Genomic DNA, 14037 nt, shown 5'->3' with positions numbered 1-14037 from the left:
ATCATCACAGCGAAAAATATTTTCTGATCTATCCCAGCAAACGGAGTGACTTTGTTGATCATCATTAGGATTGTTTGAAAAAAGAACGTGACTGGATAACGCAGTTGCATGTGATCTTTTGTAAGAGATGTCTCTTTTATGCTCTTCTATACGTTGTTCAATAGATGTTAGTTTGTCCAAAATAAGGAATATTGCAATCGCACCATAATTTATATACACCTGGATATTTTAGGTTGTGATGAGGAGGCTTTGGATGGCTGGTTAGAGAACGAATTTTAGGAAGTGTGGTGAAGAACTATTAATTTTAAAGGTAGCATCTCCATCCCATACATTAGCACAGTCTCTAACAAATTAGCTAAAGTCCTTAAAAAATATAACATCAAGACGTTCTTCACCACACTTCCTAAAATCCGTTCTCTAATCTGTGTGGCAATTTTTTACCCGTAATTTCCAGTTTTTAGATACTTCAATGTTTATTACTATTCTCTTCCTTTATGAATACCTGATGAAGGCTATTATAAGCCGAAACTAGTTGTATTATTCTTATTAAATCTTTATAAGTTATCTCGGTTTTTTAAGTCATTAAATCTATTTTTGAAAAAATATATATATATATATATTTTTTTTTTTTTTTTGAAAATTTTTTTTCACTTGGTTATACTATAAATTAAAGATGCCAAGAAATTATATTCTAAGTTTTATCCTTTATCCAAGTGTAAGCAAACAAAGTTTGCATGTGAAGTTACTTCATGACTGGGCTACTTGTATATAGAGGCTAATGACCTCACATCACTTGCCTTGGCATTTCATAATGCAATGCACATATCCTTATGGACATGTATAATGCTATGCATTATGACAGGGGTTACTATCCAGAATGGTTTCAACCTTTATTGAGGTCTCATCAGTGGGAGCCAGACCCAGAAGTGATACCAAGGTTGAAGTAATGCAAAAGTCAATTTTTTTTTATAAGTAGTCAGAAGGTGTCACACCTTATTACTAAAATACTCTGGGTGACTTCAATAGTGTTAGTTCTGGTCTTCACGCCAGAACTAATGCTCGGACACAATTTCAAACACAATTACTACTTGTTCTAAACTCTGTGTTTGTTTAAAGTACAGTATATTTTTAAGATGTTGTTTACTCCCTGGCACTGTATTCACCTGATGAAGTCGGCATTTCCAATGAAACTAGTAGAGAAATCTTATTAAATCTCTTATATTTATTCTCAGTGTTTAAGTCATTTAATATGAAATATATATATATATATATACACACATATATATATTTCATATGCAAAATTTTTCCTGTATCAGTAATCACATGGATCTAATTTAAATAAATTAGAATTTAAACTGTAATGTTTTAATATGATATGACATAATGGACTACAATATACAGTATAATAGTAAAAGACCTGTTAGATTTTTTTCTCAACAGATTTATCATTACTAACACCATGTTATGACAAAAAAGATGTATGTGAATTTATATCGAGTAAACACATTCATACAAATCAAGAAAAGCTACAGAAGTGGAAGCTGCCAGACTGGAGAAAGATGGTTTTGGAACAGCTCAAGCAAAACAAGTTTAATTTTGCATAATATTTAGCAATATTGTATGCATTCTGGTGTGGCTTGAGTGAATGAGTGAAATTTAGAGTGGGTGCAGGTTCTCTGTATGGAAAGTGATTGGAATGTATTGCTTGAATGTCTTGTGAATGCAGACACACTGAATGAGTTTAAGAAACGGTTTGATGAGTCTCTGACTCCATTTAGGTCTGGTGTTAATAATAATAATAATAACTTCATTTTTTTGTGATAGTTGAACTGACTGCATAGATTACTAGTTATAGAGAGTTTCATACATTACTGTATGAAATGGAAAAAAAAAACCATGTTTTTTTTTTTTTTCATTTTTATCTTATAGAACAGCATTAAAATGGCAGTGAAAACAAGTATATTACACAGGACAGTGCAAAAATGAAACATGATGAATGGTTTTGATTTTTCAAATATGATTTTATGTTGTATGTGAAACATATGCATGGGAAAATGTATATGTATAAAAGAGGATAAATAAAAGCAATGTGAGGATTTTAAATATTCAGAAAGTATGATATTTTGATGAATAGCAAGGTATTGTTATATTGAAGTCGGGAATGAAAAGTGAAGGTTAGAAAAGGGGCAGAAGATAGTGAGAAGCATAAGATTGAGTTGCATCAGTCAGAAGGGTGACAGAATAGGAGTACCAGTATGAAAGAGAGCATAACTGGTGTAACAAAAGTGAGTTTAATTGTAGGTACAATAAAAAAAAAAAAAGAGCAAGACTATTTTAAAAAAAGTGTGATTGCTGATACAAAAAGCAGTAATACTGCTGGAATGCAAGAGAATGTGAAGCGAATGGAATGGAAGAATGAAAATTGAGTGGATGAGGTATATGCAGAATGACATTAGAAGACTGGTATGAATGTAAGGATGCAAAAGAACAGAATGAAAGTGGCACAACAAAAAAAGATGAATGGTTCAAGAACGGTGTTATATGGAGATTCAATTACTGAAAGTGTGGTGAGAGAGAGTGCACAGGTAGGGTGAATGATGCTTTGTACATAAATGGGAAAGAGAGTTAGTAGTGGCTGACTGTGGAAACAATGATTTGGTTGGACAAAAGGAGTGTGAGGATGGATGTCATGAGATTAGTGAGGACAGTGAAGGCAAGAATAGCAGGGAAGGTAGTCATTATGTTGCCCAGGTATAATATGAGTTGAGACAGTAAACAGAAATCATAACTGGTATGCTGGCAGAGCTGTGTGAAGAGAAAGAAGTGCAGTTTGTTAATGTGTGGGATGAATTTGAGAGATGAATGGAATTGTAAAAGTGATAGATTTCATTTATATGGTTTTTATTGGGCATCAACAGGAGAGACTGTTGCTGAAAGGGTTAGTAATGAGTAACATGAAGAAATGTGTAAGAAAACAGTGTGCAATAGTTGATTTCAAAGAGTGCTTGCGAATGGAGAGAAAAGTAGAGTGCTAGAAATGAGAATGAGTGGATGTAAGGAATGCAAAGTGAAGCAAGAGGAGTAGTCAGAGAGACTACAGCATAAAGAGAGTGGATACTGGAATCAGTGGGGAATATGTGCATGGGATGATCTGGAATGCATGAGAAGTAGTTGAATCTGGGAAAAAACATGTGATAGATAGTAATGAAAACGAGTGGGCAGGAGTGGATGTAGAGAAGTCACAGATGAAAGGAGCAACTCACAACTAATGGAATGGTTATATATTCAAGAATTAATTACTGAGTTTATTTACAAATGCCAGAAGTATCAGAAATAAGGAGGGGGGGGGAGATGTTGCATTCACTGACTTTGGGGATAAATGACTTCATTTATCCCCAAATTGTAGAAATAAGAGTGAAACATGGTTGTATAAGGATATCGTGATAGAAATAGAAGAAAACAAATTGACTTAGTGAACAAGAGAAGAGGGATCATTATAAGTAATTTTTAATTCTAGTAATATAAATTGGAATAAAGATACTGTACATGGGGATAAGGAAAATGAATTTTTTGAGTTTCTGAGAAAAAAAAATATCCTAGACAGTATTATTATTATTATTCAGGCCTCCATGGAGTCAAAAGACTCTCGTGGGAGGTCCTTCCTAAGAAACCAAAGTCTATCAAGACTCATCGAGGGGAGGTCTCCCCCCCCCAAGAAACACAAAGTCTATCATACCACTCCTTGAACTCATTGACCATTCTCGCTCTCACCACTCCATCAGGCAATGCATTCCATGGTTCAACCACCCTCCATGCAAAGAAACCACTCTCACCCTCCTGCTCACAGTTTCCTTTCGTAACTTCCAGGGATGGCCTCTTGTCATCACTCCTTCCCACTGTTCAACCAAGCGAAAGAACTCCCCAGTGTCAACCCTGTAACCACCTCTCAACAGTTTAAAAGTCTCAATCATATCACCTCTCCTTCTTCTATCCACTAAACTCTGCAGTCCACATTCCCTCAGCCGATCCTCATAACTATCATTGTACAGTCCTGAAACCATCTTTGTTATCCACTTTTGTACCCTTTCCACAGTTAATTTATCCCCTTCAAATCCTGGGGACCAAATCTGAGAACAATAGTCCAAGTGTGGTCTGATCAGGGTCTTATACAATGGAATGATAACTGTTTTATCTCTGCAAGTCAGTGTCCTTCTCATTATTGCAGCAATCCTCTGTGTCACCTTCGCCACCTTTGCAATATGTCCCCTCAATTTCAGTTTTCTATCAATCATCACCTGCAGATCTCTTATCTCCCCTACCTCCTCCAATCGAATACGCATCCTCCCATCGATGGATCCCAAACCTCAAGACTTTACATTTTGCTGCATTAAACCGACACCCCCATTCATTTGCCCATCTATCTAGCTTATTCAAATCCTCATGCAGGGCTGCCACATCTGCACTATTACTAATAATCCTTCCCAGCTTAATGGAGAGCACACAAGGTCTGAGAGTCTTAGATTTGATGAAATCACTACATGATGTGATTGTGAATGGAGTGTCAATCTTCCTTCACAATCTCCATCCAGGTGGTGAGCGTGACCATGAGGTAATCATCTGGGTAGTGGCCAGTCATATGAAGACTTCTGTGAGGAGTGGATACATGTGAAATCACAAGCTCTGTGATAATACCTGTAAGGTGAAAGGAGATTAGTGCTGATAAGGCATTAATCAATAGCTATTTAACAGTAAATTAACATCTATGCTGTCTCAATATATATTCATGTTAAGCAATAAGATAACGTAGTAAATTTCAACCATTTTAGGTCTAATATAAATGAACAGAGATAGCAAGCATGCAATCTGGAATAGTCAAGTGAACAGTAATAATCAGTTGCATAACAACTATATAATAGCTGACTGGAATAAAACTCTGATGGTGCAAATCAGCAGCAATACCAAAGTGCAATAAGAGCAGCAATTAGGCAAAGAAAAGGTAGTTCTTTTGTATATGGCAAAGTAGAAGAAAATAACGATTATGGGATAATGCTAGAAATTAAATTTGCATATTGGCAATACCTTAATTCATCAAGGTATTTTTACCTACCTAAGTGGGCTAACTGGAGACTTAAATGTAAGAACAGGGAAACAACATAAATATTAGATTCAATGAAATGCCTAAAAACTCAAATTGAATAAGATTCATTAATTTGCTGCATGTAATGAATTTAGAAAAAATAATGTGCTTTATAATAACAATAATTAACAAAAAGTAATGTGGAGAATAAGAGGATATCATATATCCTCTTATAAGATATAAGATAAGAGGAGAATAAGAGGATAATAAGCTGATACATACTATCCATATTCTCCCTTGTCCTCCCCTCCTGGTCTATACCATTAAGCAACTATATATTTCATCTTGTTGGTCAGTCTCCAGAGGCCTCTCAACTGCATCGTCCTCTGCATCCCTGCCATCATGCTGAACTCCTGCTCTGGCTTCAATTTTTCTGGTATCATTAATAAAACTCTTTCCTCCATTCTGTTTCCTCTATCCTCTCTGAAAATACTATATCTCTTTCATTATCAAATAATTTTAATTAATGTATTTGATAATGTTATATATTGCTAGTTTGTATTCCACTACAGCCATGGATTTATTTCTCTCCTGATGTGCTAAAAAGAGCTCTGAAGTTTATAGGGTTAGTTTTATGAAAAACAAAATAAAACACATTATTCAAGTTTTTACTTACCGTAAGTTGTGCTCCAGGTACAGGTTTTCCCATAGAGCCAGGTTTGTGTTTCATGCACCGAAACGTAGCACAAAGAAGTGTCTAAAAATTAATTTAAAGTTGGAATAATACAGAAGAAAACCTTTTAATAGCAAAGAAACTACTTTTAAGTATCAGGAAAACTAAATAAAAAACACACATCCAATAAAACTCATTCAAATTTTCAATTTCATGAGGACCAGAAACATTTTATGCAAATTGCAGGCAACTGTAAATGGGAAATAAACAATCAAGTTATGAAGACACTTTAAAATTTAATAATTTTCAAATAACAGTTATAAAGCCATTAACCACAATCAACATCAATATGGATGAAATAGATCACTGCTCATGCACTTCATATCTGTGATGATTGCGTGTAATATCCATGGTATTACAATTATAATACGTACCTTCATAGTTGCCATCCATGGCAACTTATGAAGTGAATACATCAAGGCTGGTTGACGATTTTTCTTGAATAGTAAATGTATCAAACTACTGAAAAATCTCATTGTATCAAACTACTGAAAAATCTCAGCAACAAAAGCACAATACTATTTAAAGGAAACTTGCTATAGCAAATCCACTACAGTATGCAATGACTATACAAATTTTGATTTTAAGGTAAAATCAAATGCAAAATATCTCTTTTTTTTAAACCAAAATACTATTTTTTAGATTCATGTTATTATCATCATTATAATCAGTGCTGGGCCTCTATGGATTCAAGAAAATCAAAACAGGAGATGCACTCTGCAGACAGTGAATAGACCAGCAAAGTGGATCATTCACTACCTGCATATTCACTATCCTTTCACACAATGTATTCAATGCAAAAAAAAAAAAAAAAAAATCATACCCTCTCACCCCCTAATTTCCAGAGATGTGCCCTGGAAATTAGAGGGGATGAGAGGGGATGAAAATTTCTGGAAAATCTTCCCACTCTCTATTTGGTAAATGCCTCTTAGGAGCTTATGTCTCCATTACATCATTACATCCTCCTGTTCCTTTTATCTGAGCCTTCACAGACCAGCTAATGAAAGTAAAGCCCTTTGATAAGAAAGATCTAGCTTCAAGTATTATCTAGATTGTAAATAACTTTAATAAAAGGCTTTTCAATTGAAGATGAATTAGCTGAACTCATATGGAAGTAGAAGATTTTCAGGTAAATGATTTTACATAACTTTCTTAGTTTCTACAAACATTAGGCTTTGAAATAATGTTGGATCTATTATCCACTTTACATTGCCAAAATGAAGCCTTATGGCTCTTTCTTTTAGTAATTACTTTTACACAATGACCGAGTTAACTAGCAAAAAATACATTTCTCTGACATTCCAATTTTCTTAGTATGGAATGAGAGTTTTCGCTCTCTTAAGGTTTCTGCCTTCGGAGAGCAGTTGAGCGTCCGGGAATTTGGGTCCATTGGGGTGGATTTTATCTAGGCTGCCTCAGCAAATGCTTTTCCCTGGAATATGAGCGGTTCTGCTCAGTGGTAGGGTAAGCCTGTCACTGTGCAGAGCTACCACTGAGTTAAACAATCCTTCAGGTCGCTCACTGTTGGGGGATCTGAGGGATCACCCGAGTTTTTGGAGAGATGACTCCTGCACATAAACAGGCTTGGTCTCTGAAGAGAATCAACTAGTTCAAAACTGCTGTTAGACCAGTGAAACCTTTATGAAATGCACTAATAAAAGGTGAATGTATAGATGCTTGGGCAATGCTCATGTCTTTTAAGTAGTGCAAGCTTAGGCAACTCAGAGATACCAAGGATTGTATTCTCATAAGCTCTCAGGTAAACTTATGAAACTTTCATAGTTTCTACAAACATTTGACTTTGAAATAATGTTGGATCTAATATCTACTTTTTGCCTATGTAATTTTACAGTGCTGTAATGAAGCCTTATGGCTCTTTCTTTCAGCAATGACTTAAGTTAGATTTTTTTTTGTATCTCTTCTTAACTAGTATGCACACACACACACACACACACACACACACCCTGGTGTTTAGGTGTATATGTTGATTCTCCAGCATCATGTTGTTTAAGGAAATTAACAGCATAGATTAGATAATAACTAAAAATATTTAATTATTACTTCCTATATTTCACCAAAGTTAAATCGACGTCTTCAGAGATTAATATACTGGTATTAAACACATGCCTGCAGGCACACTTCAGCAACAAAGATGGAACAGGAGAGAGATACAGGAAGACCTAAAGTCCTATAATTACACCACCTATTGGCTTTTGTTGGGTGTTCTTGACTATTGGGCTGTCTGCTGATGAGGTATGTAGTCAGTCTGGTATCATTCAACATCTACTGGTGATTTCCATGTGCAGTGTTTTGTTGCTTCAAAGAGTGTTACCTACTATAAAGCTATGCTGTTTACAGAATCTAACAATCTTTCTCCTCATGCATTCTTCCTGCTTAGTCCAAATCATTTTGGTTTGTTCATATTCTTTGTCCTCTCCAGACACTGCACTGAAGTCCCAATTAAATTATCCTTACCTTTAACTGATGTTATTAGTTCATCTAATTGCTATATATATGCCAGCCTGGTTGGCTGAGTGGTTAGCCTATCCGCTCTCCAGCCAAAAGGCTGTGGGCTCGAATCCCGCCGTGGGCATGGATGTCTGTGGAAATACTAGTGGTGGTGGTTGGAGGTAGATGTCGTTGGTGTAGTTGCGGTCAGTTGGTGGATTGAGTGGTTGAGACAGAGCTTGTAGAGCAGGTGCCCTCCCTCGATGAGTCATTGGACTCTCTGGAGGTGTCAAATAATAATAATAATTATATATATATATATATATATATATATATACCTCTTTCATTTCATAATCTTCAGAATTAGTTGTTAGCATGTGCACTCGAAGGGTTCCATATTTGGTCTCTAGAGGAGGGCTTCACGACTATGTTAAAATAAATAAAAATACAAAAAATATACAAAATTAATAAAAAATAGAAAAGAATACCTTATCACACCCAAGGTACAAATGTTCTATAGGTTAACCACATATAAATCACATATTACAAGTATTACCTCTTTAGCATCCAATAAATTAAGCTTTCTCTTTTGCTCCAGGCATTATTTTACCTCCGAACAATTATTAATACTATACAAATCACAACCTTGTCCAGTTACTGTTCTTACATTGGAACAGTGCCATCAAGTACCTTCTGAAAATGACTCAGAACAGAAGAAGGCAGTTAGGTTGTTTAATGATTCATCTCTCACCAATTCACTCAGTTAAATACTTGCATGCAGGTTTCTAAACATGTTTCCATGTTTTTTGTCTATCAGATATGGAAATGGCATTTCTCTGCTCGCCTCTAATTGTTCCCTTCATTCATTCCCTTTACTGCTATCCTTTGAAGCCTTCCTGCTTATGAATTTCCTAAAGAGTGCAACATGCAAATCCAATGTTTAACAAGATTCTACTTTCTTCTCAAATTTCTGTCTATCCACTATACCAGTGACATAGGCTGAATAATCTTTCAGTCCCCATAATACCGTAAAAAATGCATCTAGTAAATGCAAATCACTATAATGAATTTTTAAACCCCACACTACAATAGTGAGGTAAAAATAACTTTGTGAATAGCTAAACAATCTGTCAGTCCCTATAAAACCATAAAAATGCATCTAGTGAATGTAAATCGCTATAGTGAATTTTTGAACTTCAGGAACTTTTCATTAGTTTGTTATAGTGGGTTATTTCTATAATGGGATTTGCAATAACTATTTTTTTGGAAATAACAATGTATACTAAAAGATTAATTATAAAATCTTTAATTAATACTTTCCTATATTCCAGAAATGTTACATTGCCATCATCAGGATCACAAAGACAATGATACGTTCATGCAGGCACTAACACTGGGCAAATGAGACTGAAGAAAGGCAACCAAAGTTGGGCCTAGAGTCCTAAATGGTGCTTCTTAATTGGGTGGTCATGGCCGTTGGGCTAAAGATCTGAGTATTAATGCTTCCCAAATTTAGGACAGTTTCATGCACCCGAATATGTTGACATTTGGAAAGTTTTTCAGGGTAGGCAGATTCGAGGAGCAGCCTTTCATATTTGTATTTGTTTAGGTGTAACAGAGTAGCCTTCTTCCAGCATATCCTGTGGTGGGCATCCAAAGCATGGTCAGCAAGTTCTGAGTGGCTGTATTGGTGGAAATGGATGTAGTTCTTGTGTTCAGAAATTCTGATATTGGCTGTCCTGCCTGTTCATCATCATCATCAAATTTCTGCCATGTACCCTCAAGGGGTGTACAGGATATGACAGTACTACATGAAAAAATTACATCATTACTAACTTTCTATCTACAATTTTCCTCCAAATCAGTCTGTTACTTGTCAAGACTCCAACATTATCAGATCTTATATTTCTATCGTCTAAGGCACTTTGTACCGTATCAATCCACCTATATCTTGGTCTTCCTCTGGGTCGTTTTCCTGCCAACCTGGCAGAGAACACTTGTTTTGCTAATCTTTCCTCTCCCATTCTATTTAAGTGACCATACCATCTGAGATTAGCTCTGCTAATGCATTCCTGGATGCTGACAATGTCAAGTTCTTTCCTAATATCCTCATTTTTAATATGATATTGCCATTGATGCCATCTGTTCACGCCTCTAATCTTTCTCAGGACTCTCATATCTGCGGTCTCTAGTCTTTGGTCAAGTGTTTTACTTCTGACCCAGCTCTCAGATCCATAAGTTAAAATTGGTTTGAACACAGTCTTGTATACAGCTAATTTAGTGTTCCGACTAATTTCTTTCTTATTCCATATGAATTTATTCAATTGACTTCCCACGATACCAGCTTTGCTGATTCTGTTGTCTATTTCTATATTTAGTTTACCATCTTCAGTAAAAATTGTGCCTAAGTAGCTGAAATGTTTTACTTGTTCCACAGGTTCTCCATTCACAACACAGTTGACATTTTCAATGATTCTGCCTATTTTCATTGTCTTTGTCTTTTTATTGCTGACCTTCATACCATATCTATTACAACAGCTATTCAATTTAGTCAGAGAATCTTGCAGACTTGTAGCAGATTTATTTAGAAGTATAACATCATCCGCATAAAGCAAAGAGCTGACATTAACATCTCCAATTTTGATATCAGGTTTAATACCACATTCGTTCATAATGTGATCCATATAGATAATGAATAACAGAGGGGATAATGTACATCCTTGTCTCACACCAGATTTAACATTAAACCATCTTCCTGTACTTCCTTCAATTCTAACTGCTGACTCACAACTCAAATAAAGACTAAGTATTGCTTGATATAATGCCCCATTGACACCATATAACTGCAGCGTATTGAATAGCTTCTCTCTTGGCACCTTGTCATATGCCTTTTCCAAATCGACAAAACTTAAATACAGATCTTTGTTATATTCCCATGCTTTCTCGACTATTTGTCGTAAAGTGAAGATCTGATCCTGACAGCCTCTATTTGGCCTGAATCCAGCTTGTTCTTCACCAAGCTTTTCTTCCACAATTCTTCTCAACCGTTTCTCAAGTATACTTGCATAGATCTTGCCAGGAACACTCAGTAGGGAAATACCTCTGTAATTCTCGCATTCAGTTTTATTTCCCTTTTTATATATGGGTATTATGAGAGCTCTACTCCAATCATCAGGAATTCGTCCCTCTGTCCAGGCTTTCTGAACTATGCAGTGCAGCCACTGTAAGACTCTTATACCACCATACTTCAGCATATCTGGTCGAATATCATCTACTCCTGCTGCCTTTCCACATTTCAAGCCTTTGATGGCTTTTTCTACTTCAAGTATGGATATGTATTCCTGACTGCATGCCTGGTCAGTGTTTTTTATCACTGTGCTGTCATCACTGCTTGTTTCATTTAGCAGTTTTTCAAAGTAATTACTCCATACTTCAAGGATATCTTTTTCTCCTGTTTTCATTTCACCTTTATCATCTCTAATTCCTTTTACAGCACTCTTTCCTCCATTCCTAAGCTTCTTCAACAACCTCCAGAATATTTTGCCACCTTCTTGATATTTATTTTCTATATTCTTGCCAAAGTCCTCCCATGACTTTTGTTTAGCTAGTTTTACACACTGTTTAGCTTTCTTACATTTGTCTCTGTATTCTGTAAGAGTAAAAGTTGACTTATTTGCCAGGAACTTTTGATATGCTTTCTTCTTTTCCTTCACTGCCTCTTTAACTTCCTGTGTCCACCAGGGAGTTCTGATTTTTTTATCCTTGCACACAACCTCACCACATGCCTCTCTGGCAGAATCAATCAACGTTTCCTTCAGAGTTTGCCACTGAATCTCCAAGGTTTGATTCCTGTTCTCAAACTCTTTCATTTTCTTTTCAATAATCTTTCTGTATTTTAATCTACAGTTCACATCTGAGAGCTGCTCAACTTTTATTCGCTTTAAAACTTTCTTACATGTCCTGCCTGTTTGGATGTTTAATTGTCCTACTATGACCAATACAGCTATGCAAGATTTGCTGACCATGAAGAAAAGCCACTCTATTACACCTCAGGAAATAAAAATATGAAAGGCTGTTCCTTGAAACCGTCTCAGCCCTGAAACAATTCGGGTGCATGAGACGTCCCCAAATTTGGGAAGCATTACTACTCAACCGAACTCATTAATATTCAGATCTTCAGCCCAACTCATTAATATTCAGATCATCAGCCCAACAGCCAAGACTAACCAATTTAGACCACGGGTGTGTGTGTGTAGGGGGGTGCCATTTAGGACTCTAGGCTCAACTTTGGTTGCTTTTCATTGTTTTTTTGTGATGCCTGATGATGGCAATGTGACACTGCCAAAATATAGGAAAGTATTAGTTAAAGTTTTTATAATTAATCTTTTAGTAGACGTTGCTATTTCTGAAAGACATAATAGTTATGAGTAACAATATATAAGCCTGTCTATCAGAATTAGGTATTTGCTATAGTTAGTATCCACTTAAAAAAAAATGCCAATATTTTAAGTTCTGGTAGCAGCTTCTCATCTTCCTATTGGCAATTTTGTTCATTTCTAAAGTGCCCTTTATCAAAACCTTCAATAATAATCATATGAACTTTTTTTTTTTCAATAATGTAGTTTAATGATCATATTTATACTCACAGTTTCACTTAGACCATAGCCTTCATAAATCAGTAAACCAGTATGCTTCTTCCACTTTTCTATTATTTCTGGATTCTGTAAAAGAGGTTCAGTTTATAATTAAATAATGATATTAGTAAAAGGACAAAAATGTGCACTTAAAGATATGATCATTGGCCAGTAAGAAAATAAAAACTTCCAAAACCATACAAGATTTTAGTTAACAATGTAATAACAGTTAATTAAGGTGATGTGGAGAGATTTCAGGATGATTTAAACAGGCTGACAGTATGGAAAAAAAATAATGATTGCCAGTTTAATGTGGAAAAGCGTCACGTTATGAATTTTGGATAAAAAAATTAAAAGCTATGTATCACATTGATGTACACTAGGAAATTGATGAAACAAGATTCATCAGCAGAAGATACTGCAGATGAATTACTTTCCAAGTATGGCTGCATTAATTAATCAAACATTTAGCAGACAGTTATTTTAATACTGACTCCAACCAGACAGTTGCAAACTTTTTTTTTAAACCAACCTCAGATGGCATCATGAGAGGACTTCAGTTATTTCCTCCAATGCAATTACTGAACCGCTTCTGCAACTATCGGATTGTTTTGCTTATGTGTGAAAAACTTTTTTTATGCAGGCACTAAACAATCCAATAGCTGCATGTAAATCATTAGAATGAATATAAATAATATGAATGGCTGCATTCGATATTATGCAAAAAAAAAAAAAAAAAAAAAAAAAAAAGCAAGATATAGAATATTTTTAGATATGACAGGAAAATCATGTCCTTTAGTTAGCACAATAGTCTCAACAACAGTCAACGGGCTTATGGAAATGTTAACTAGAGGACATGATCTCGCTGATGTACCGAAAAACCATTCTGTATTGCGATTTTTATTGTTTTTTTTTTGTAAAATATTGAACACAATATTGTGAGTCTTTCGGGTGACGATGCTAACAAACTGCACTTTGAACTTGCTGCCTCACTATTTAAATCCAAGTTATCTTCAGGTAATTTATCTGCCACTGATTTCTGCGCACCTCTTTCACTGAAACAAAAGACCCATATATCTATCTCAAATAAAGGAAAAGTTGTGGTGCTAATGGATAAAGGTTACAACGAGGGGAAGATATGTCCT

General features: G+C 35.4%; 1 protein-coding gene across 1 annotated transcript in view; it reads right to left on the bottom strand.

Annotated features, from left to right (window-relative positions):
* Positions 1 to 14037, bottom strand: part of LOC150108983 (acyl-coenzyme A synthetase ACSM3, mitochondrial-like) — a 124770-nt gene that overhangs the window by 21503 nt on the left and 89230 nt on the right. The window contains exons 12-13 of the mRNA XM_090401421.1: positions 12905 to 12979; positions 5754 to 5834 (exon numbers count right to left, since the gene is read on the bottom strand). Of these exons, the coding sequence (XP_090257547.1) occupies positions 5754 to 5834; positions 12905 to 12979 (156 nt within the window). The remainder of the gene's footprint in view (positions 1 to 5753; positions 5835 to 12904; positions 12980 to 14037) is intronic.

Source organism: Typopeltis vanoorti, chromosome 2 (assembly GCF_054136105.1).
Source record: "Typopeltis vanoorti isolate ZY-2024b chromosome 2, IOZ_Tvanoo_1.0, whole genome shotgun sequence".
In the NCBI taxonomy this organism is placed as follows: Eukaryota; Metazoa; Arthropoda; class Arachnida; order Uropygi; family Thelyphonidae; genus Typopeltis; species Typopeltis vanoorti.
This window is presented reverse-complemented; position numbering and strand designations above follow the sequence as displayed.